At 33.5% G+C, this 25229-nt stretch overlaps 2 protein-coding genes across 4 annotated transcripts; both read left to right on the top strand.

Annotated features, from left to right (window-relative positions):
- The first annotated feature begins 13390 nt into the window (after positions 1-13390).
- On the top strand, positions 13391-15567 carry LOC120195615. The gene is made up of 2 exons (XM_039197584.1): positions 13391-13622; positions 15343-15567. Exons 1-2 carry the CDS (start codon positions 13458-13460, stop codon positions 15565-15567), a joined length of 390 nt encoding a protein of 129 aa, XP_039053515.1. The 5' UTR covers positions 13391-13457.
- A 2175-nt stretch (positions 15568-17742) lies between these two features.
- Positions 17743-19373, top strand: LOC120195535. Of its 3 annotated transcripts, none has more exons than XR_005523067.1 (2): positions 17743-18793; positions 19111-19373. XR_005523067.1 is itself a non-coding variant. In XM_039197534.1 (2 exons), the coding sequence occupies exons 1-2, from the start codon at positions 17830-17832 to the stop codon at positions 19122-19124; spliced, it is 357 nt and encodes a 118-aa protein (XP_039053465.1). In that variant the 5' UTR covers positions 17743-17829; the 3' UTR covers positions 19125-19373. The 3 variants fall into 3 exon arrangements, 1 of the variants encoding a protein (XP_039053465.1); XR_005523066.1 differs by having other exon boundaries at positions 17743-18939; XM_039197534.1 differs by having other exon boundaries at positions 17743-18172.
- The last annotated feature ends 5856 nt before the right edge of the window (positions 19374-25229 follow it).

Raw genomic sequence — 25229 nt, 5'->3', positions numbered from 1 at the left:
TTTTTTTATTTTAATTAATTATAATGCTTCATTTTTTTTATTTGTTTTCTTAAAATATGAATTTTATTCTCTTAATTTTAATATTTTTAATATTTCATATTATTAGGATTATTTACAACTATAGTACTTTGCTATTAAGCATTTTAGTCATAATAAATCTTATATGATATCCTCAATTAGCATCACTGGACTCGATTCAAAACAAATTGATTAAGGGTAATATTCGAGCATTTTAATATTGTCATAAAGTGACTGTCTTAACGTATAAGAAAGTTACTTTCGATAATTTTAAATGAAAGTTATATCCCATCAAGTAACACCATTAAATTGAATATTTTTAAAATTCGGGATTGAGGAAAAGATCATATTCTTCTAATTAAATTCATCGAGAAAAGATAGTTAGATCGAATCTATGGTCTCATCTTGAGATATTTAATTAATTGAATATCCCTATTCTCATTAAATATTGGGAAATAAATATTAATCAATTGTTTGACTTTTGCATGTGTTTTCAAAGGTTTTTAATAAGGTTCGATCAGAAATAATTAAATATTATTATTTCTCCCTAAAAATTATTTTGGGTATTATTATTTTGAAATTTAGAATGAAATTTAATATTTCTTATTTCAATTGTAGAAGAATCGATTGCTTCAAGGTATGATAGATCGGTTCTTCTCGATAAGAAATAATTAAATATTATTATCTTTCATACAAAATTTCAAAAAAATATTATTTTAGGGGATCATAAATTAAATCAGACTCGAACTTGTAAATTTTATTGCAAAGACAATTAATTAATCGACTAGGTACTGATTTAGGGCGTTGTGGGGGTGCTAATCCTTTCCCACACATAACCGACTCCCGAACTCAAATTTTGGTAATGCAGACCCCAAGTTTGTCTTTTTAATTAATTTTATTAAAATGGAAAATATATTTTTAGGTGCCCAATCACACCCTTATTAAATATTGGTGGCGACTCCACAAATTGTGTTTTATCTTATACCAGAAGAAAAACACTTACTTTTTCGAGACGAGATTTAGAAAGCAACGACACTTATTTTCGCCAGGGAGAAATATCGTCTCGACACTTACTAATGTCTTGGAAATGAAAGGTTACTGCCATCAAAGAAGCCAAGGATTTGAAGTGGCTCACTCTTGATGAGCTCATTGGTTCTCTACACACTCATGAGATGAGACTCCAAAAGAAGAACAAAGAAGAAATAGAGAAAAACAAGAAGGATGAGGTAGAAATCGTCTTCAAGTCTATTAATAAGAGTAATTAAGACTCAAGTGAAGAGGTGGATGAAGATGAAGAGATGACCAAGCTCTTTAAAATATTCACAAGTAGTAAAGCGTGAATCAAGCAAGAAGAAAAGTCCCCTAATGTACTTTGAATGCCAAAGAACGAGGCATGTAGAGAATGAATGTCCCCTCCTAAAGAATAATGGATCAAGCAAAAAAAAGGCATTTGTGCTGCTTGAAGTGACGAAGACAACTCCAATTATGGAGAATAAGTAGCCAACCTATGTTTCATAGCAATCGAAGAAGATTCAAGGGTAACTTCTAACTCTTATGATTTAAATTCATATTCATTTAAAAAGTTACAAGAAGCCTATGATAAATTGTATTTGAAATTTGAGACCATGAAATCCAAATATAAGAAATTGATTTTTAAATTTAAAAATGAAAATGATGTGGTTTTGATAGCAAAAATTGGATTTTTAAAAACTTTTAAAAATCAAAAATGAAAATTTAGAAAAACAATAGTTTGAAAGTTAAGCTAGAATGCTTAACAAAAGAAAAGAAAAAAGAAAATAGTTCTAAAAATAATTCATCTTTTTAAAAAAAATGGCAAAATACTCGCATTTCCATTTTCATGGTCATGGTATACATACTTGTCTTATAAAGAAAAGATAACATTTTTAAAGTTTAACAAGTATGAGTTCCTAAGGGAACTAGAGACATTGACACTAACCTCAAAGACCCAAAGCAAGTTGGGTACTAAAATCCAAATGAATGCCTCTTATAGGTGTGTGTTTGAGCAATGATGATAAAGGTAAAAAATCTTAAATGCTCTAGTCACACAATAAAAAGTATGAATAACCTCTAAACTTATAACTTTTTGATTTTATATATTGGTTGCCTATTGATTTTTATGCATGCATGAGTATTGAACATAAATAATTATTTGTTATGTGTTACTCATGTATGCTAAAAATATGTTATGATGAACATTTTTTTAAAAGTTCATTTTTTGGTTTTAGTTCATTATACTGATTTTTGGTTATGTTTTTAAATGATTTTTTTTTAACCTTGACCTTAATTTGAATGTTTATGCATGTATTTTCATTTAAATGATTTCTCTCTAACAATTGATTTCAATTTTCAAATAGATAACATTTTTGTAGTGCTTTATGCATGTGAGTTTTAATGACTTATTTCTAATTATTACTAAAGTGATAGACATAGGTTTATTGAATTTCATGTGTTACTAGCATGTTTGTTCATCTATTTTGAAATTCAATAATCATTAAGTGTTAAAGTTTTTGTGTCAATTTTTTTGGAATGCTTTTGTTGAAGGGGAACTTTATTTTTTAAAATGGTTTTAATTTCAACTTACTCTCCGTTGTTATTTTGAACATAAAATTTTAAATTATTTTTTATATAACAAAAAGGGAGAAGTATATGTTTGAAAAAATTCAATTTCAACATGTAACCCCCTAGACCCGGCCTATGCGTTTCGACTAAGTCTAGTGGATCACATTATGATTATTAAAGACATTTTTCGAAACCGTTATTCCATCAATATAAAATCACATTATAAATAACATGAAATTATAAACAAATTATACTATCAAAATCCAACTCGTAAATATAGTACCAATAAATAATAATTTAATTTAAAACACGTCTTCAAATTCAATATCACAATAAACCGAGCAGTATTAGCAAAAGAGTTATCATTATAAAATCCGATATTTTAAAATAAGGTCCATGTCACCAAAATAAAGTCAACTTGCCAGATAAAAACATTACAATTTGATTTACTTCAAGAGATATGTTGATCCTCCAAGTGCTCGAACCAAGGTATCTAACCAACAATATCTGAAAGGGGAAAACATTTTCAAAAGGTGAGCTAGGCTCAGTGTGTCCCAACATTTCCATAAAATCACCATAGGTACAAATCATAGTCCAGTAATCTCACAAATTCGTAAAAGAGTTTAACTTTTTGAAAATCATAGTTTAAACCCTTTTTCTGGTACACCATCAGTAGTTCCCAAAAGTATTTTCCATATAGCTTACTTTATGCACATAGCAAAAAGAAAGCCGACTTAAGGATAGGCTATGAAGCTTGTATCCTTAAGCCCAAGTCAATAAGTCCATATAGCTTACCCTAAGCACACAGCAAAGGAAAGCCGACCTAATGAAACATCTTGGGGCCCTCAAGAGTCACATTAGGCCCAGTTAGCTTGATCAGAGCTATTCCATCGTATTTCAATTCCAAAATTCAATTGCACCGTGACATAAATTCCATAAATCCAAAAACATGGTAATCATACCATTTCAAAACAAAAATTAGATAGCAGCCATATTCCATAAATTGTCACATTAAATTGGTGCATCCATAAAACAATAGCCAATGAATTCGGTGTACCACATATTAAAACCAATAAAACAGTTCAATAATAAGTAGGGAACACACCTCGACAATAGGTTCAAATAGCAAATTTACTGATTGCTGGTTTCACCACGCTCTGCTACAATTTTCGAACGGGTGAATACTGGCACACGTGGTTTAACTGATCTAGAAGAGCTGGGTCGAGCTGTCGAACGATCCGGAGAGTCTCTTGTACATTCAAAAAATAATATTTATCAGTCTCAAATCCTATTTAATTGTTCAAAGCTAGTCTTCTTAAGTATATAAGCATTTTTCGAGTTTGACTATCAATTTGGGGTATTTCGAGTCTGAATTTGGCCAAACGGATTACGGAAACGGAATCAGGACGTCGAAAAATATAAAGTATGACTTTTCGAAAATTCAGATTCTTGGTCAAAGTCAAAGTCAACCACTTTGACCGTCGATTTGGAGACCTTCAGGTTTGAATTTAGCGAAACGAACTGCGGAAATGGATTTGGCACGTCGAAAACTATCAAGATAGGTATACTCGGAAAAGATTTACGGTCGTTTAAGGGTCGGTCAAAGCCATTTTAAGTTTTAGTCAAAGAAAGTCAACGGTCAACGGTCGCGGTCAACGGTCGGGTCGGTTCAGACCGGTCAAACCGGTTCAGACCGGTCAAACCGGTTCGAACCGGTCAAACCGGTTCAAAACTGGTCAAACCGGTTTTCCAGCAGCTCACTCTCCCTGCGGCGGCGCGTGCGGCGCGTGAACAGTGCCACGGTGTCGGAAAATTCCCGGAAAAATTTCTAAAAATTATTTTGAGCGATTTCGAGATACTTACAACGATCGGTTCAAATTTTTGAACGGCGGAGAGCTCGTATTTCAACTCGGCCGAATCTTTGACTGCTCCACCTCCTCAATCGCCGCCGTCGATGGCGAACAAGGTTGACACCGGCGGACTCGCAACGACACAAGGAACACGATGATGCAGGAGGTGTCGTAAACGGAACAACGATCGGCGGTGAATTTAAGTTTTTCCCGGCGATAGAGCTAAAAAAAACGACGATGCTTTGACTGAAAATTCCCGACGTTTGGCAGCGTTTCACTTCAATTAATTTGAAGGGTTTGTTCCTCGCTTGATGATGAACACAACGGTGGTTTCAATTTTACGATTGGACGTCGAACGGCGTTGGAATCGGGCTTGGAAGTAAGGGTACGGGAGGAGAAAAACTTAAGCAATTTAACATTTGTGGTTTCTGATTTGAAACCAGAAACACACTTAAATCACCAAAGCTGCCGACACTTTTAGGATAAATTTAGGGCTTGGTCCCTGAATTTCCTTTAACTTTAAAATAAGCTCCAAGTTTTAAAATATTTCAATTTAGTCCCAACAAAATTTACCAATTTTCACAATTAACCTCCAATTTCAATTTAATATTATTCTAAATTTTTCCGGATTGTTACAATTCTCCCCCTCTACAAGAAATTTCGTCCTCGAAATTTACCTTATGAAAATAGATGAGGAAATTGAGTCTCCATTGAACTTTGACCATTGGAATACGCCTATTCCAAAGAACTCGCTCATCTCTTTCTAAGATCTGAATGGGCTCCTCTTCATATGACAAATCAGGTCTCAGCTCTACTTCTTCAACCTGAATAATGTGACTTGGATCTGGATAGTATCTCCTCAACATTGATACATGAAAGACATCATGAATACGACTTAGCTCAGAAGGCAACTCAAGCTGATATGCAACAGGTCCTACCCTCTTCAAGATACGAAATGGTCCAATAAATCTTGGACTCAATTTACCCTTACGCCCAAATCTCAATACTTTCTTCCAGGGTGAAACTTTCAAAAAGACCTGATCTCCAACCTCAAATTGTATATCTTTCCTTCTCTGATCTGCATAAGACTTCTGCCTATCAAATGCCTCTTTCAAACGGTCACGTATCAATCTGACTGTGTCCTCCGTCTCTCGCACTAACTCAAGTCCCAACGTTTTCCTATCACGCAACTCAGTCCAACAGATCGGAGTGCGACATTTACGCCCATAGAGTGCTTCATAGGGGGCCATACGAATGCTGGTCTGATAACTGTTATTGTAAGCAAATTCAGCCAAAGGCAAAAATTTCTCCCAGCTACCATGAAAATCGATTACACAACCCCGCAACATATCCTCAAGTATCTGAATCACTCTCTCAGATTGACCATCAGTTTGTGGGTGAAAGGATGTGCTATAATCCAATCTTGTTCCCAAAGCCGTATGTAGCGCCTTCCAAAATCTCGAAGTAAATCTCGGATCTCGATCAGAAATAATAGACAATGGAACACCATGCAATCTAACAATCTCTGAAATATACAATCTTGCCAGCTTGTCCAAAGTATAATTTACTCGCACAAGAATGAAGTGAGCTGACTTTGTAAGTCTGTCAACAATCACCCAAACTGAATCTTTTTTTCGAAGGAGTCATAGGCAAGCTAGTAACAAAATCCATAGTAATACGCTTCCATTTCCATTCAGGAATCTTAATAGGCTGTAACAAACCTGATGGATGTTGATGTTCTGCCTTAACTTGTTGACAAGTCAAACACTTCGCTACAAAATTTGAGATGTCCTTCTTCATGCCGATCCAATGATACCTCTCTCTCAAATTCCGATATATCTTATCTCCACCGGGGTGCATAGCATATGGACTACTATGAGCCTCAGTAAGGATAGTCTGTCTCAACTCAGCATCATCAGGAACACAATACCGACCTTTGAAGCATAGAACTTCATCCCGGTCAAGGGCGTAATCTGAGCTTGTCCCCTGCTCTACTTGCTCAAAGATGGGAAGCAAGGAGCTATCAAAGGGCTGCTTAGCCTTGATCTCATCAACCAAGGTCGGCTTAACTTGCAATTCTGCTAACAAAGTGCCATCATCATATAAATTCATCCTGGCCATTAAAGATCTCAACTCCGATACCGTCTTTCGACTCGAAGCATCCGCTACAATGTTAGCTTTACCAGGGTGATAATCAATCACACAATCATAATCCTTCAGAAGCTCTAGCCAGCGCCGTTGTCTCAAATTAAGCTCCTTCTGGGTCAGGAGATACTTTAAGCTCTTATGATCCGTGAAAATATAACACTTCTCTCCATAAAGATAGTGTCTCCAAATCTTCAAGGCAAAAATCACTGCTGCTAACTCCAAATCGTGAGTAGGATAATTACACTCATGAGGTCGCAGCTGACGGGATGCATAAGCCACCACTTTACCTTCCTACATTAAAACACAGCCAAGTCCTGAGTGTGAAGCATCACTATACACTGTAAAATCCTTCTCGGACTCTGGTTGAATCAACACCGGTGCTTGAGTCAAAACCGCCTTTAATTTCTCAAAGCTCTCCTGTTGTGCCTCGCCCCAGTCAAACGGCACATTCTTCCTTAACAACCTTGTCAAAGGAGAAGCAATGATCGAGAAGCCCTCAACAAAACGTCGATAATAACCAGCCAAGCCCAAGAAACTACGAATCTCAGATACGTTCTTAGGTCGTTTCCAATTCATAATAGCCTCTATCTTGCTGGGATCGACCTGAACACCTCGCGCAGAAATAATATGCCCCAGAAACGTCTTGAAGCCAAAATTCACACTTGCTTAGTTTGGCATATAGACGATGCTCTCTCAAAGTCCGCAGAACGATCTTCAAATTCTCGTCATGCTCTGCCTCAGTACGAGAATAGATCAGAATATCGTCAATGAAGACCACCACAAATTGATCCAAATATGGTCGGAACACCCGATTCATCAAATCCATGAAAGCTGCAGGAGCGTTCGTCAAACCAAAAGGCATCACTAAGAATTCATAATGACCATATCTAGTGCGAATAGCCATTTTTGCAATATCTGATCCTTTAACTTTCAATTGATAATACCCCGAACGAAGAACAATCTTAGAGAATACAGTAGCTCCTCGCAATTGATCAAATAAATCATCAATCCTGGGTAGTGGGTATTTATTCTTGACCGTCATCTTGTTCAATTTCCGATAGTCAATACATAATCTTAGCGACCCATCCTTCTTTTTCACGAACAGAACTGGGGCTCCCCATGGTGAAGTACTATGTCGGATAAATCCTCGATCGAATAATTCTTGCAATTGGACTTTCAACTCTTTAAGTTCCCTTGGAGCCATACGATAAGGTGCCATAGAAATAGGTGACGATCTCGGATAAGTCTCAATCTCAAACTCTACCTCTCTATCAGGTGGTAACCCAGGCAACTCCTCCGGAAAAACATCAGGAAACTCGCTAACTGTACGAATCTCCTCGATCGTGGACAATGCACCCTTGGTGTTCAAAATACAAGCAATGAAGGTCTCATATCCCTTCCGGATCATACGATCAATTTCCATCGCTGAAACTATATTGGAGAGATAGCCGTGACGTTCACCAATTAACACAACGGTCCGGCCATCAAAAGTTTTCAAAGTAGCTCTCTTGTGCTCGCAATCTAGATTTACTTTGTGTTTAGTCAACCAATCCATCCCAAGAATTATATCGAACTCCTCTAAAGAATTTCTCCATGTACCTCAAGAGGACAATGCCGAAATACTTTATTTACTAATACCGCTTGTCCTACTGGACTCGTAACTGTAATAGTATTTTCAGTGTTCTCAATTGAAATCTGAAGGTTTCGTGATACCGAGCTCGATACATAGGAGTGAGTGGAGCCATTGTACGATAATGCAAAGTATGGGATAGAATAACTAGTAAATGTACATTCAATAACCTCCGGTTTATCTATGTTCTCCCGACATCTAGTGGCATAACCCAAAGTTGGCTGTCTAGCCTCAGAAGCTGTTGGCCCTTTATTTTGATGAGGTCGGGCTCTACTTTCTGTCCTGGACGCTGATTCTCGAGTCTTTCCTTGACTACGATCTCTAATTGGGGTCTGTACTGTAATCTGAGAACGCACAAGAGTCTGAGTAGTGGTATACTCAAACAAAGTTAGCTGAGGACAATCCCTCCGATAATGACCACTAGATCCACACTGATATCAAAGACCCATCTTCTTACGACACTCTCCTGTGTGTTGTTTACCACAATACTCACAAAGAAGTCCATGATAATACGACGAGAAACCGTCTCGACTGCCAATTAACGGTGAGGATGCTGCAGGCCTAAAACGTGTATTGCTTCTCCGAGGGGCCAAAGTACGAGTCCTCTTCCCGGACTGTGCTGATGACTCAATATTAGTCGCTACTATGATCGATGTAGTCATGCCAATACCTGTGGCAGAAGGCATATTCATTGGGGTCGTAGGAGCAGGATCACCTAACGGAGGTGGGGAATCTACTCGTATCCCATCGATCGGGTCTGTAAATCTAGCCACTCGATCTCGTCCACGGCTAGTTTGACGACCACGTCTAGCACTAATTTCGATTGATCTCAAGTTTACTCCAGAAGATGAAACTTAAGGTTAGATCAGCACTTGAAGTTTCGAACACAGTTAAAAATCTTAATAATTTTGTGACATGGCCTTAGTAACCCGTTTTGTAAAATATTTCAAAACCATATTTTCAATGTGGACTCATACACAGTCCGAGGGTTAAAAACCAAAAGCTCTGATACCAATAAATGTAACCCCCTAGACCCGGCCTATGCGTTTCGACTAAGTCTAGTGGATCACATTATGATTATTAAAGACATTTTTCGAAACCGTTATTCCATCAATATAAAATCACATTATAAATAACATAAAATTATAAACAAATTATACTATCAAAATCCAACTCGTAAATATAGTACCAATAAATAATAATTTAATTTAAAACACGTCTTCAAATTCAATATCACAATAAACCGAGCAGTATTAGTAAAAGAGTTATCATTATAAAATCCGATATTTTAAAATAAGGTCCATGTCACCAAAATAAAGTCAACTTGCCAGATAAAAACATTACAATTTGATTTACTTCAAGAGATATGTTGATCCTCCAAGTGCTCGAACCAAGGTATCTAACCAACAGTATCTGAAAGGGGAAAACATTTTCAAAAGGTGAGCTAGGCTCAGTGTGTCCCAACATTTCCATAAAATCACCATAGGTACAAATCATAGTCCAGTAATCTCACAAATTCGTAAAAGAGTTTAACTTTTTGAAAATCATAGTTTAAACCCTTTTTCTGGTACACCATCAGTAGTTCCCAAAAGTATTTTCCATATAGCTTACTTTATGCACATAGTAAAAAGAAAGCCGACTTAAGGATAGGCTATGAAGCTTGTATCCTTAAGCCCAAGTCAATAAGTCCATATAGCTTACCCTAAGCACACAGCAAAGGAAAGCCGACCTAATGAAACATCTTGGGGCCCTCAAGAGTCACATTAGGCCCAATTAGCTTGATCAGAGCTATTCCATCGTATTTCAATTCCAAAATTCAATTGCACCGTGACATAAATTCCATAAATCCAAAAACATGGTAATCATATACCATTTCAAAACAAAAATTAGATAGCAGCCATATTCCATAAATTGTCACATTAAATTGGTGCATCCATAAAACAATAGCCAATGAATTCGGTGTACCACATATTAAAACCAATAAAACAATTCAATAATAAGTAGGGAACACACCTCGACAATAGGTTCAAATAGCAAATTTACTGATTGTTGGTTTCACCACGCTCTGCTACAATTTTCGAACGGGTGAATACTGGCACACGTGGTTTAACTGATCTAGAAGAGCTGGGTCGAGCTGTCGAACGATCCGGAGAGTCTCTTGTACCTTCAAAAAATAATATTTATCAGTCTCAAATCCTATTTAATTGTTCAAAACTAGTCTTCTTAAGTATATAAGCATTTTTCGAGTTTGACTATCAATTTGGGGTATTTCGAGTCTGAATTTGGCCAAACGGATTGCGGAAACGGAATCAGGACGTCGAAAAATATAAAGTATGACTTTTCGGAAATTCAGATTCTTGGTCAAAGTCAAAGTCAACCACTTTGATCGTTGATTTGGAGACCTTCAGGTTTGAATTTAGCGAAACGAACTGCGGAAATGGATTTGGCACGTCGAAAACTATCAAGATAGGTATACTCGGAAAAGATTTACGGTCGTTTAAGGGTCGGTCAAAGCCATTTTAAGTTTTAGTCAAAGAAAGTCAACGGTCAACGGTCGCGGTCAACGGTCGGGTCGGGTCAACCCGGTTCAGACCGGTCAAACCGGTTCAGACCGGTCAAACCGGTTCGAACCGGTCAAACCGGTTCAAAACTGGTCAAACCGGTTTTCCAGCAGCTCACTCTCCCTGCGGCGGCGCGTGCGGCGCATGAACAGTGCCACGGTGTCGGAAAATTCCCGGAAAAATTTCTAAAAATTATTTTGAGCGATTTCGAGATACTTACAACGATCGGTTCAAATTTTTGAACGGCGGAGAGCTCGTATTTCAACTCGGCCGAATCTTTGACTGCTCCACCTCCTCACGCGCCGCCGTCGACGGCGAACAAGGTTGACACCGGCGGGCTCGCAACGACACAAGGAACACGATGATGCAGGAGGTGTCGTAAACGGAACAACGATCGGCGGTGAATTTAAGTTTTTCCCGGCTATAGAGCTAAAAAAACGACGATGCTTTGACTGAAAATTCCCGACGTTTGGCAGCGTTTCACTTCAATTAATTTGAAGGGTTTGTTCCTCGCTTGATGATGAACACAACGGTGGTTTCAATTTTACGATTGGACGTCGAACGGCGTCGGAATCGGGCTTGGAAGTAAGGGTACGGGAGGAGAAAAACTTAAGCAATTTAACATTTGTGGTTTCTGATTTGAAACCAGAAACACGCTTAAATCACCAAAGCTGCCGACACTTTTAGGATAAATTTAGGGCTTGGTCCCTGAATTTCCTTTAACTCTAAAACAAGCTCCAAGTTTTAAAATATTTCAATTTAGTCCCAACAAAATTTACCAATTTTCACAATTAACCTCCAATTTCAATTTAATATTATTCTAAATTTTCCAGGTTGTTACACAACAAATGAAAAAGGAGAGCTTAAATATATTTTAAAATATTTCTCTCTTTCATTAAATGTTTTAGTAAGAGAAAGTTTTTTTACTAAAAACCATTTGTCAAATGTTATGTTATAAAAAGGGGAGATTGTTAAACCAATTTTGATATAACACTTTTTAGGTCAAAATGTTTGTATTACTTGATTGAACTTATTTAAAGTTTTCAAAAATAATTCAAAGTCCATAAAACTTGAATTTGAACACAAAATAGATTTTCTGGGTAAATAGTACCGATATTGTCCTTACAATATCGATACTTCATGAACAGTACCGATAATGTTCTTGTAGTATTAATGTCAAAGGTAAGAGTAGTATCGATGCTACCTACTGTTTTCTAAAGTGTTCAAATTTCAGTAAGCAAAATTGGTATTGATACTCAAGGAGAACTGGTATTACTTTACATAATAGAATTTATACCATGAAACCCTATTACTAATGCTAGTTAGCCCAATGTTCGATAACGACTAGTTTATTTAAAAATTACAAAGGCAGTATCGATACTCCTTGCCCGAGTACCGATACTCCAAGTTCTAGTCAATTTTATTTTGTAGAAAATTAATTACCAACGACTCCAAAACATCCCTAACGGTTAGAAATGGATACAAATTCATTCTAACATATAAAAATAAGTTTATGACACTTGAAGAAGGTTACAACACCTATCCAAGCAATCAAGATCAAGAGAAAAGCTTTTCATTCTTTATTTTTTCTTCTCTTGTACATAGAGTGTTTTTGTGAGCTTAGTTGTGTAAACACCTACCTTTATGAGGTATTCTTGTTTACTTCTTTGTCCTTTTTGTAAAAAGGAAGTGGTTATAGTTTAGCTATTGAAAACTAGGAAATTTTGTAAAGGTTACTCTTGATCATAGAAAAAGAAAGAACAAATTAGTAAATTTGTTAGAAAATCTTTAGTGTGGAGCTAATGTAGTGGATGTAGACTTGATTTAGAAGTCGAATCACTATAAATCATTATGTCTTACTTTTCCTATACTTTCTCCTCATTTCCCAAAATTTCAAAAAGTCAATTCACCCTTCTTAACTAAATTTTCAATTGTCGATAGAGCCTCAAAATCCTAACAAATAATTATTTCCTTTTGAACAAATGGTTCTCCTATGAAAAAATCGAAATCGAATTGAATTGTATAATTATATTTTTAAATTAAATCACAAATTGAAAAAACTCAAATTGAACGAATCAAATGATTCGGTTTGGATAAGTTTTTTAATTTTTCCAATTTCGTTGCTCAATTTTAGTTTTATATTTAGAGTTTATAATTTAAATTTTAGAATTTACAAGTTAGGGTTTAAGATTTAGTGTTTAAAGTTTAATTTTTAGTATTTAGTGTTTATGTTTTAGAATTTATTAAATTATACTGAATATTCACCCTAATCTACACGTGAGTTTAGTGTCGCCGCCGTGGCCTGTCCTCGCGCTCGTGTTCCTCTGCACCGGAAATATATTTCTTTTCTTTCTTTGGATATTACACCAGAATAATATATATTTCCTTTTCCAAATTTCTATTTAAATTCTGAAATTCTTCTCTTTATTAGTAAGTTTTGACTCACATAATAAAATATTAAATTTTTATATTACAAATCAAATTTCAACCCACCCCTGACTCCCTTCAAAGACTTGTTTTCCCCATCCCTTCCCTGTTGTTTTCTCCCCTCGAGAAATATCAATTTTGTGAATAGTTGTTGCATTAGAAGAAGAAGAAGAAGAAGAAGAAGAAGAAGAAGAAGATGATTGATTTTGGGGATGAAGTAACAATTGAAAGCTACAGAATTGGATGGCTGATATGGATCCAAATACTTGTCCTTCTACTTCTCATCATTCTTCTTTATGGCTTCACTCTCTTTGTTTTGGATCTCCCCCCCAAGTCTCTTCGTCGTCTTCATCTTTCCCTGATTTCCAGTTGGGCATAATACCCCAAACTACAGCACTTGCTTGCCAGGTATCCACTTCTTTCTTCCTTACTCATTTCGTTATTCAAATGGGTCTCACCCATTCTGTTGTTTTGAGTTAATTCCAAGAAGAATCGGGTAGAGTTTGAAAACGATGCATAAAGTGGAGTTTCTTGCTAATTTTTTTCAAGTTTGGATCATTCTTTTTCCCTTTTTTAACTTTTATATTATTGTATAGTACAGAATGGAATTTGGAAAACAGTATTGGGCCCTTTTTAGACTTTTTTATAAAAAAAAATCACCTTAAAAATAAAATATTCTTCATCAATCATCTTTTCTTAAATAGTTTTTAATCTAACATTTAAGGAGAAGAGAGAGAGGCACGTTTGATTAAAAACGTCTTAACAGAAAAGAGAATAAAATTACTAGATTTTTTCTTGAAAGCGCATCCTAAGCTTTATCCGATTTTAGATTCTCTAAAAGGCGTATCTTTAAAGATACGTCTTCTCTATTTTTTTTATTAATTAATTTTTTATTTAATAATTTTTATTATTTTTATTTAATTATATAAAAATAATTAAATAAAAAATTAAAATTCAAAAGCGTATGTTCTTCTATAACAATTTAAATAATATATAATCGATTTTCTAATATTTAAAAATTTAAAAAGAATATAATATCATATTTTTATAATATTAACAAAATAACTCGAAATATGATTAACATATAATCATAACATTCCACATGCCATTTTTTAATTATAAATAATAAATATAAACTAAACAAACTTATAATTAAATAATAAAAAATTATTGAATATTAAAATTAATTAATAAAATAATAAAAATGGAGAAGGTGCGCCCCATGGATTCGTCTTTCATGGAATTCAAAACCATGATAAAACTCTCCTAAAATGATGCGCTTTTAAGGGAAAATCTTCTCTATCTTTTAAAAGAGTGGTTAGATCAGGAAATACTTGAGAAATGATGATTGATCGATAATATTTTATTTTTAGGGTGATTTTAGGGTCAAAACGGCCCTTTTTTTGTTAACTAAACAACGAGGTTGAGAATTTCTAAGAAGCAATTCCTTTTTCCTAGTATGATTTGGAATTCATTTATTTTCATTGAATATTAGTTTTCTTGTTTGTTAGTATTAATTTAGTATAATCTCCGATTAACATTATAATGTTTTAAACTGTTGTGGTTGGTGTCTGCGGTATCCTTTTTCAACATCTTGTGGTCCTAACTTAATTCAAACTTGCTTTGTAATTTCTATTTGCCAATCCAAAAATTCAAAAATGTCCTTAACCGAGTGGAGAAAATGTGTTCCAAAATACATTTTCACTTTACGTAATGAGGTTAAATTATTAAAATAATAATTTTTTAATCTTTATTTATCAAGATAACATCCAAAAAGAAATTATTTCTCAGAATGACATTTTTCTGCCACACAAGAAGAAGACAAGTGAACATGGCAACACCCTTTTAAAGATTCTTTTACTTAAGAAAGCTCCTTTATTTATGCGATATATTATATGCAAAATATAAATTATGTTCATATTTTAGACGATTCAATACATAAGTAAAGATTTTTCTTTGAGGAAGACTCTTTAATATAAGCGTCCTTTGTATTATGTGACTAAATGGGTGTCACTTCTGAAAAATAAAATATTATAGGTAATATTTTAATATTAAAAAAATATTACTAGAATTATTAACGAATAATGGGAAAGTAAGTGTGGGCTTTAATAGTGGTGGGTGATTTCAGGTTGGAGAAAAGCAGAGCCTAAAGGGAGAGAGAGGCGCAACAAGCACAAGGATAGTAAATGGGGGAGGAGAAGAGAGTGTGGAAATGGAGGGATGTTTGAAGAAGAAGGAAGAAGATGAGGAGAGTTTACATCATCCATGCTACTATTTCAGGCTTGCTAAACTAGCTTTTCTCAGGTGTTTGGGTCTTGATTTCTTATGTTCTGATAATACTTCAATTACTTAACCAAAATAGCGTCTGTACTTGTTATTTATTTGCTCAATTTCGTTCTGTTTACTACTTAATCAAACTAACGTCAGGAGTTGCCTGAGACAAATGCTAGGAAGACAAAGGTTTGGGAAAATTAAGAAGATTGTCCATTGATACTTTACATTTTATGTCAAGAAATAAATTTATAAATTTTAAGAGGCAAATACATATTATCAGTAAAAGATATAAAATTTCATGGTTTAACTGTATTGAGAAAAGAACTATAAAAGGATATCAAACTATTGAAAGACCTTCAACCATCATAATCAGTCGTGGTAGTGTCAAATCCAACCTTGAAAAAAATGATAAACAAAAATAATGGCCAAATGATTGAAAACATGTTAAAAGATAGAAAATGTGTCATAAATGTAGAGTTATTAATTTTTTTAAAAAATAAGAAAAATAAAGATACAATAAAATAAAATAAAAAATAATGAATTTCAACGATCGATGATTAATATTAAGACTGGTGTCGCCGCTGATCACAAAGATGAAGAAGAAAAAAGAAACAAGTGACAACACAAGAAAAAGAATGAAAGCTAGGACTAAAACTCATATACTATAATTTATCAATAAAAATATTAATATAAAATTTTTAAAATTTTAATGACTAAAATAATAAAACTCAAACTTTAGTAATCACAAGTATAATTTACCGGTAAATCATTGCGTTTCTTTAATTCCAGTTAAACATCAATGTTTGATCTGAAAAATTATCTTTAACTATTATAGATGTAAACCTGTTTCTAATAAACATAAATATTAATCTAAATAATTTAAAAAACATTCAGATTAAGTATAAATTACTAATTAACTGCATTTTGTTAGGGCATACGCTAGTGTGTAGTTTAATTGCCAAGAATGGACATTAGATTTGGAGCATACAAACCTTGAAACATATTAATCGAATGTAGTAATTTATACTACGTTTGTTTTATCTAATATAAGTAGATAACACATTTAAAAAATTGTTTGAAATTTAATATTTTATTATTTATTTATAATTAAATTCAGTTTATAACTCTATTATGTATTTTAGATAATTTAGGCTCATATTTATCATATATATTTTTTAAGATCATATTTTATCTAGATAGTTCACTTATTTGTTTATTTAATATTTTTTCACAAATTTTAAATCTAATACTAATCTTACATAGAGGGGAGGGGAAATGAGACTCGAGGGGAAGGACGAGTAGTGCTCTTAGTGAGTCTAGAACCTATAAGAGAATACGAAGGAGCAAAGATTAGAAACCTAGTCAATCGGTCGAATGAAATATGATGGTCACTATACCGGCACGATTCTTGGCTTGATAATGAAGTCCCTTCTATGCACGAGGAGGAAGCACTCAACGTATCTGACCATTCCTCAGTGGCAAGCTGATGCTCAAACGCACATGATTGGAATTGGGAAGCTTTAAATAAAGTTCTGCCAAATGAAGTAACCTTGAAAATTGCTGCGATTCCACCCCCTCGGATGACATTAGGCGAAGATGGAATATGATGGAAGTTGGAAAACAATAGAGCTTTGTCAACCAAATCAGCTTACGCCCATATCACATCTTCTAATAGTGTTAATCTCACAGTCGAGTGGAAGAATATATGGCGCATGCAAGTCCATCAAAGAATTCGGGTCTTTCTTTCATGGAAAGTTACTAATAATGAACATAGAATACACCATTAAGTGAAGATGGTTGATATATGTTCTGCAAAATTCGCGATGAAGACAATGATCATGTTCTTTGGAGATGTACAACGATGAGGCGGTTTTGATATTTCCTATTGACTGCTGGAAACTTAGGCTCCAACACAATACCCTCGTCTTCAACGCCAACTATATCGAAAAGAATAGTACTTTGAAGGAAAGTGTTGGGAGGTTAGTAGGTTGTTAACTAGGAGGTTAGGCAGTTGTTTACTGTTGTAACTGTAGGTTAGTTGTGAATATATATATATACATATATAAGTTCTATACATATGAATTAATCTAATAAGAAACATTATTCTAGATATTCCTTGTTTGCTTAGTTTTAACATGGTATCAGTTAGCTAGGCTTTCTTTTTTGGGCTACTTTATTGGTCCACTTTGTTTTTTTAGGCTTTGGCATCCGTTTTGTTTTATTGGTTCGCGTTCCCCGCTTTGTACTTCTTTGATTGGTTTTTCCCTTTTTCTTCTTTGACGATCTCGTCGACTCTAAAGCCATTGAGATTACTTACCCACTCTACCTTCATCCGTCTGATATGCCGGGAATGATGCTAGTTTCTCAACTGTTGGTTGGCCTGGAGAACTATTGCGTTTGGAGTCGCTCGTTGATGATTACCCTGCTTGCAAAAATTAAGCTAGGGTTTGTGGATGGTTCCTGTCAGAGGAATGATTATGCGGCGGCGTTGCATCCACAATGGGATCGCTACAATACGGTGGTGCTCTCTTGGATCTTGAATTCGGTCAGCAAAGAATTATCGGTTGGGATTGTGTTTGCGTTGAGTGTGACGGTGGTTTGGAGAGATCTCAAGGATCGTTTTGACAAGGTAGATGGGTCTCGAATCTTCTTCTTGCACCGGGAAATTGCTACTCTCTGTCAAGGTGAGTTTACTGTATTCGGTTACTTCACTCGCCTGTGTTTTCTTTGGGATGAGTATGAAGCCCTCACCCTTTTCACTGTCTGTGAGTGTGAGGTTTCACAACAGAATTCCAGGCATTTGGTTCAACAAAAGTTATTTCAATTCTTGATGGGATTAAATGAGAGCTATGTTGCGGTTCGGAGTCAAATATTGCTCATGCAGCCCCTTCCCTCGATTAAGAAAGCTTATTCGGTGCTCGTTTATGAAGAGTTTCAACGATCGCATTTGTCGATCATCTTTAATTTGGTTTCTGAATCCACTATGTTCTTTTCTAACACGACTGGTAGCAGTGGTCGACGTCGTTTTTCTGGAACGTGTGATTATTGATAGGTTAAGGGGCACAAGAAGGACCAGTGTTATAGGCTTAATGATTTTCCTCCCGGTTATATGTTCATCAAAAAGAAGGGTGTGAATGTTGCTGTTATTACTTCTAGTGATGACGCTGCTATTGGTGTGGAAGGTGTGGCTAGTCCAGTTGTTGCTACTGCTCCAGCTGCTTCTACTTTCATTCGGGAGTAGTATGAGTAGATTCTTCTTCTATTGAACAAGACTCATTAGACAGAAACAGATGTGAATTTTGCGGGTATTGTTGATCGTCGTTTATCTGCTACTGATTCTTTGCTTTCTTGGATTGTTGACACATGAGCTACGGGCCATATTTTATCTGATTTCCAGAGCCCGAGTCTCCTGTTTCATGTGCTGCTTTTCGTTCGGTACACTTGCCCAATGGTAGAACTGTCCCTGTTACACACCATGGTTCTTTTCGTCTTGATGTGAATCAAGTTCTTCATGATGTCCTTTTTGTTCATAATTTTCATCATAACGTGCTTTCAGTTTCCAAATTTACCACAAACAACTACACTGCTTTGTATAATTTATCTTGATTTTTGTCTTTTTCAGGATCTATCCACTGAAAGGATGAAAGGGATTGGTAGGGAAGCGAATGGGTTGTATATCCTTGGGTTTGATATTTATCATGGTTTGTCTCGCAATGCTTTGTCTTTAACTTCTTGCACTGGTTCTGTTTCTTCTTGTTCCATTGATTCCGGTGTTGCTTTTGGTTGCTCTTTTCCGGATGTTATTAACCCTACTTGTATTTGGCATGCTCCCCTTGGGCATTCTACCTTTTCTAAGATGAATAAAGTGGAGTTTTTAAAGTCTTACAATTTTAATCAAGATTGTGTGCGTAAGTGTATTGTGTGCCCTTTGGCTAAGCAAACTCGACTACCGTTTCTAAGGAGTGTTTCTAGGTCTGATATTCTATTCTAAATCATTCACATTGATTTATGGGGCCCTTATCGAATTTCTACTTATAATGGTTGTTGATCTTTTCTTTACTATCGTTGATGATTGTACCAGAATAAGTTTGGGTGTACCTGCTGAAGCATAAAAGTGATATTGTCTCTGTCTTGAAACATTTTTTAGCTTGTTCAAAATCAGTTTTCTGTCTTGGTTAAAATTGTTCGTAGTGATACTGGTACCAAATTTTTTAATACTGAGTGTTTGTTTTTTCTTCTCTTGGGGTTATCCACAAAAGCTCGTGTTAAAACTCCCCAGAAGAATATGATAGCTGAAAGAAAACATAGGCATATCTTGGAGGTTGCTAGAGCGTTACCTTTCCATTCTAAGGTACCTATAAAATTTTAGGGGGAGTGCGTTCTCACTGTTTGTTACATTATTAAAAGGTTACCTTCCTCGGTTTTAAACTGGAAGTCTCATTTTGAAATTTTATATAATAAACCTCTGAATTTTTCCCATCTTCATGTTTTTGGGTGTTTATGTTGTGCCACTAGACCCAAAACGAATGATAAGTTTGTTTCGCGTGCTATACCCGCGGTTTTTTGTGGATATTCGAGTACCCAAAAAGGCTATGTTCGCATTGGATCGGTTTTCGGCTAAAAATTCATCCGATCCGAAAGTATAAATGTTTGCGGTTTGGATGTTTTTAAAAAAAATTCGATCCGATCCAATTAAGTGCGGTTTGATTCGGTTTGGATTTGTACGATTTTTGGATTCTAATTTTTCAACAGTTTCACCATTTCACATCCGATGCAATAACAAGGCAAATTAATCTCATGCCTTATATTTACAGGCATGTATGAAACCACAGCCGGTCAATCTACCACTACCAAACGGAAATAAATATATGATACTCAAACACTAGATAAAACAAGCCAGCGTTTTATATAGAAGATCTGATATTGTGCACTAATAGCTGATAAGGAAAGAAAATGGCTAGTTGGCAATTGGCATGCTATATTGAATTCCATTCACATCCAACAATAATAAAAAAAAGCATTGCACTTTAACAATGAATTGAGATAGTTCAAACTAAACGTAGAGGTAGATTCCCGAAACAAGCAAGGCTGTAGAAAATTGACATCTACTATTAAAGCAAGTCTGCATAAGTGAAGCAAGAGCTCTTTGCTTTGCCCTTCAATAGAATTGGACATTCCAAAGAGAGAAGAGAATGCTTATAACATATAAAAGAATGTATTTGTACACATTACTAATTTCACTTTCAAGTTTCAACCATGGAGAAATATCTTTGCTTCCTAGGTTAGGTGAGTTTACCGTTATTTAGTAAAGCACAGATATTGCAGCGCCACTTTCTTCCAGCGTCTGTAAAAGTGACATAAGGATTCACATATGTGCGACATCTTCTGCAGCGAATAATACCGGTTGAGGTGAAATTATGGTCTGTTTGTTTGGCTGTAATTGATTTTTTGAAAATGAATTACTGGAATTTGAATTATTGGAATTTGAATTACTGGAACTGGAAAATGAATTACTGGAATTTGAATTCTGGAAAATGAATTACATTTCTGGAAAATATTTTTCGTAAAATGAATTACATTTTTCTGAAAAACATCTGGAAAACGTTTTATGATATTTGGAAGATGTTATTTAAACTTTTTTTCCACTAGTTGAAGAGTTTTTTTAAAAATTATTTATTACAAATATTAAATATAATAAATAATATTATTTATCATAAAACTTAATATTGTTATTTTAAAATATTAAAACAATTTATTTATTATTAAATATTATTTTTATAATTTTATTAATAAAAATAATACTTTTTGTATATTTTAGTGAAATAAAATATTATAAATTATATTAATTATTTATTAAAGTAATAGTGTTATATTATATTTTAAAAATATTAATTAGTATATTTTAAATATCTTTATTAAAATATTATTTAAATATATAAATAATATTATTCATTATTAAATATATAAATTTTTTTATTATATATTATTAAAATAAAAATATAATATCTTATATTATATTATTATAATATAATTGATTATTTTATATAATATTAAAATATTATGTTATATTATTATAAATATTAATAAATAAATAATATTTTTGATGAAAATGATATTAAAATATTTTATTAATATTAAATTCATAAAATAAAATTATTTTGAGTATTTATTTTTTGAAGTGAAAAGTTCGGAAAATGACTTACGGAAAATGAATCCGTAAGTCATTTTACAGAAAACACAAAGGAAATTTTGTTAGTAGGAAAATGAATTACATTCCGGAAAAACAATTACGTGAAATAAACACGGGAAAATATTTTCCAAAAAACGAATTACGTGAAACAAACACGGGAAAACATTTTCCAAAAAACAAATTACTTGAAACAAGCATGAAAAAACCAATCCGTAATTCCAATTACGATAAACAAATATAAAAATTCAAAAAAAAATCAATTCCGTAATTCTAATTACGACTAAAACACAATTTTAGATGGTTCATTCTATAGAGCAAAGAGTTGGACAATTCATTGATTATATTATTTATCCCAACTTTAATGTTTGACCTATCGCAGCCTCCACTCAGCCACATTTTGAATTTCAATATATTATTGAGAAAAATAAAGGCTTAAATGCTCAATTGCCTCAACAAAATCATTTGTACCGAGTTTTCTCTAAGTAATTTTCGAGATGTTTTGCCCCCATCAAATATATATCGTTATTTTGTTTATCCTAAATTATTAACACGGTTAAAAAAATATATATTCGAATCAATCAGAACACACCACGTTACTTTTTAATTTTTATTTTCTTTATCTAAATAAATAAAAATTAAATAATAAAACAAAATAAGTAAACTACCGAAATTACCCCTCTTCTCTATCTTCACCATCAACATCCTCCTCCTTCCCCCCACCCTCTTTCAGATCCGAAATAACACCGGCCACAGTCATCACCTGCGGCAACCGCTTGTGTTCATTAGGTTGACCAAGGAAATTTCCCCGGATTTTATAAACCCTAATCTCAATTTCCCTTGCCAAATTCCAACCCAATTTCAAAGTTTCAGACTTTCCCCTCAAAATTTTCATTTTTGGATCCAAAGGTTCTCATTAAAGGCATAAACTTGTGCTTTGAAGAGAGAGGTTAGTTTCAAAGTTTCATATTTTATTATTTTAAATTTGAATACTTGCTCCCATTAATTTGAATTGATTTGACTCCAGAAAGCTATTGCCCTTTTAGATTTGTTTTGATTGATTTCTAATATAATATTCAGTTGGGTTGCTCTATATTTTGGATAGAATTTATTCATGGATTTATTTTGTTTTCTGTGATTCTCGTTTAAAGATGATGTTTTTTGTTGAAAATGTTCTTTAGTTTTTAAGATCTTTGTGATTGATTCTTGTTGTGGATGATAACTTAAAAGGAGGGTTAAAGATGATATCAAGATCATATACCAATCTCTTAGATCTAGTGTTTGGTAATTTCCTTGGTCAACCTAATGAACACAAGCGGCTGCCGCGGGTGATGACTGTGGCCGGTGTTTTTCTGGAGCTGAAGGAGGGTGGGGTAGATGCTGGAGATAGAAAAGACGGACAATTTCAGTAGTTTACTTATTTTGTTTTATTATTTGATTTTTATTTATTTAGATAAAAATAATAATAATTAAGATGTGACATGGCGTGCTATGATTGGTTCGAATATTTTTTTTTAACGGTGTTAACGATTTCGGATAAATATAGTAACAATTTATAATTAAAGGGATAAAATGTCCTGAAAAATAATTTAAAGGACAACTTGATACAAATGATATAATTAAAGGGGTAATGGGACATTTAAGCAAAAAATAAAATAAAACATTTCCGAATTAGACAATAAACTCGAGACTTTTGCAGTCTAATTTATTGTGGAGAGAGCAATTTTAGGGAAGTTTTATAATGCGACGTCCTTAATATACAGTTAAAAAAATATGTTACAGATTTTATTATTATTTAAATAATAAAATCGGTAAAAAAAATTACCTAAAACATCAATGTTTTTTAACATTTCTGGTAAAGTGTCCAACAATAATAAAATTGGTAGCATTTTACCGGTTTTATTAATAAAATCGGTTGAAATAATAATGTTTCCGGTGATTTTTTTTATCGGTTTTGTTGTTTAAATAATAACAAAATCGACAGCATTTTTTTTAGCCGTATATTAAGACTGTCGTAAGTTATCATTTTCGAAAATCTTATGGACATACACTTCCCTTTTATTATATTTTTAAGTAAAAAAAAGCGATACCGGTTTTGTTATTATTTAAATAATAAAACCGATAAAAAATTATCTAAAACATCAATTTTTTTTTACATTTCCGGTAAAGTGCCTAACAATAACTAAAGTGTCCAATAATAACAAAATCAGTAGAAATAATAATATTTCTAGTAATTTTTTACTGATTTTGTTATTTAAATAATAACAAAATCAATAGTGTCTTTTTTTTAGTCTTATATTAAGGATGTCACACGTGATCATTTCCCGCAATCTTATGGACATACACTTCCCTTTTATTATATTTTTAAGTGAAGCAATGGTTGAATAGATATAGCCGGTTTGAAGAGATTAAGATTAACCATTTGTCACATTTATGCTTAAAACATTAGGTTCATATTTTATAAGACATTTTTTCATCTTTATAATTAGGCCTCTAAATTTTTTTAAAATCTTATTTTTAATCTTTATAATTGAGGTCTTAATTTTATTCAATCTCACTTTTTATTTTTATAATTGAAGTCTCTAATTTTTTCAATCCGTTTTTTTACCTTTATAGTTGAGGCCTCTATTTTTTTTAATCTCACTTTTTAACTTTATAATTGAGACCCTTAAGTTTTTCAGTATCACTTTTTACCTTTATAATTGATGCCCCTAATTTTTTTAATACCACTTTTAAACTTTATAATTGATGCCCTTAAGTTTTTTCAAATTCACTTTCTACCTTTTCTATCTTTACAATTGATGCCCTAAGTTTTTTCAATCACAATTTCTATTCTTATAATTGAGACTCCTAATTTTTCAATCTCACTTTTTAAACTTTATAATTGAGACCCTTAAGTTTTTTCAATCTCACTTTCTACCTTTATAATTGAGGTCCCTAAGTGTTTTCAATCTCAATTTTTACTTTTATAATTGAGGCCCCTAAGCTTTTTCAATCTCAATTATACATTTATAATTGAGGCCCCTATTTTTTTCAATCTCGATTTCTAACTTTATAATTAATGCCTCTATTTTTTTTCCATTTCATAAAATTCTCAAATTCTCATCTCTTCCTTCATCTCTCTTGTTAATTCATTTAATTTTGAATTAAATCTAATCATATTTGTCTTTTTTTTTACAAATCTTATTTTTCAATTTATCAAATTTTTTTAACTCTTAGTCTTCCCCAATCTCAATCTAACGATAACATAATATATTATTCTTTATTTTCTAATTTATTAATTAAAAATCAAGCTTCACATCATAATTCAGACCCACATTCGATTTTTATTCTCTTAGTCGCATTTAAGGTTTTTTCTTAATAAAACAATGAAACTAAATATTCATAAAAGTGTAATCATTTTTCTACGATATTAAGGGTGTAAAAAGCTGGCTCGACATGTAAAACTAACTGAAATCAACTCGAGTCAAAATTGTTTTTCACATGTAGTGTGACGATCTGAAACCGACTCGAGTCGGAACCAGTGTTGACCTGAAACCGAGTTGGACCTAGAA

The sequence above is a fragment of the Hibiscus syriacus genome, unplaced genomic scaffold, assembly GCF_006381635.1.
Source record: "Hibiscus syriacus cultivar Baekdansim isolate YM2019G1 unplaced genomic scaffold, ASM638163v2 tig00117016_pilon, whole genome shotgun sequence".
NCBI classification, from domain to species: Eukaryota; Viridiplantae; Streptophyta; class Magnoliopsida; order Malvales; family Malvaceae; genus Hibiscus; species Hibiscus syriacus.
Note: the sequence above shows the minus strand (reverse complement) of the source record. Positions and strands in the feature narration are given on the sequence as shown.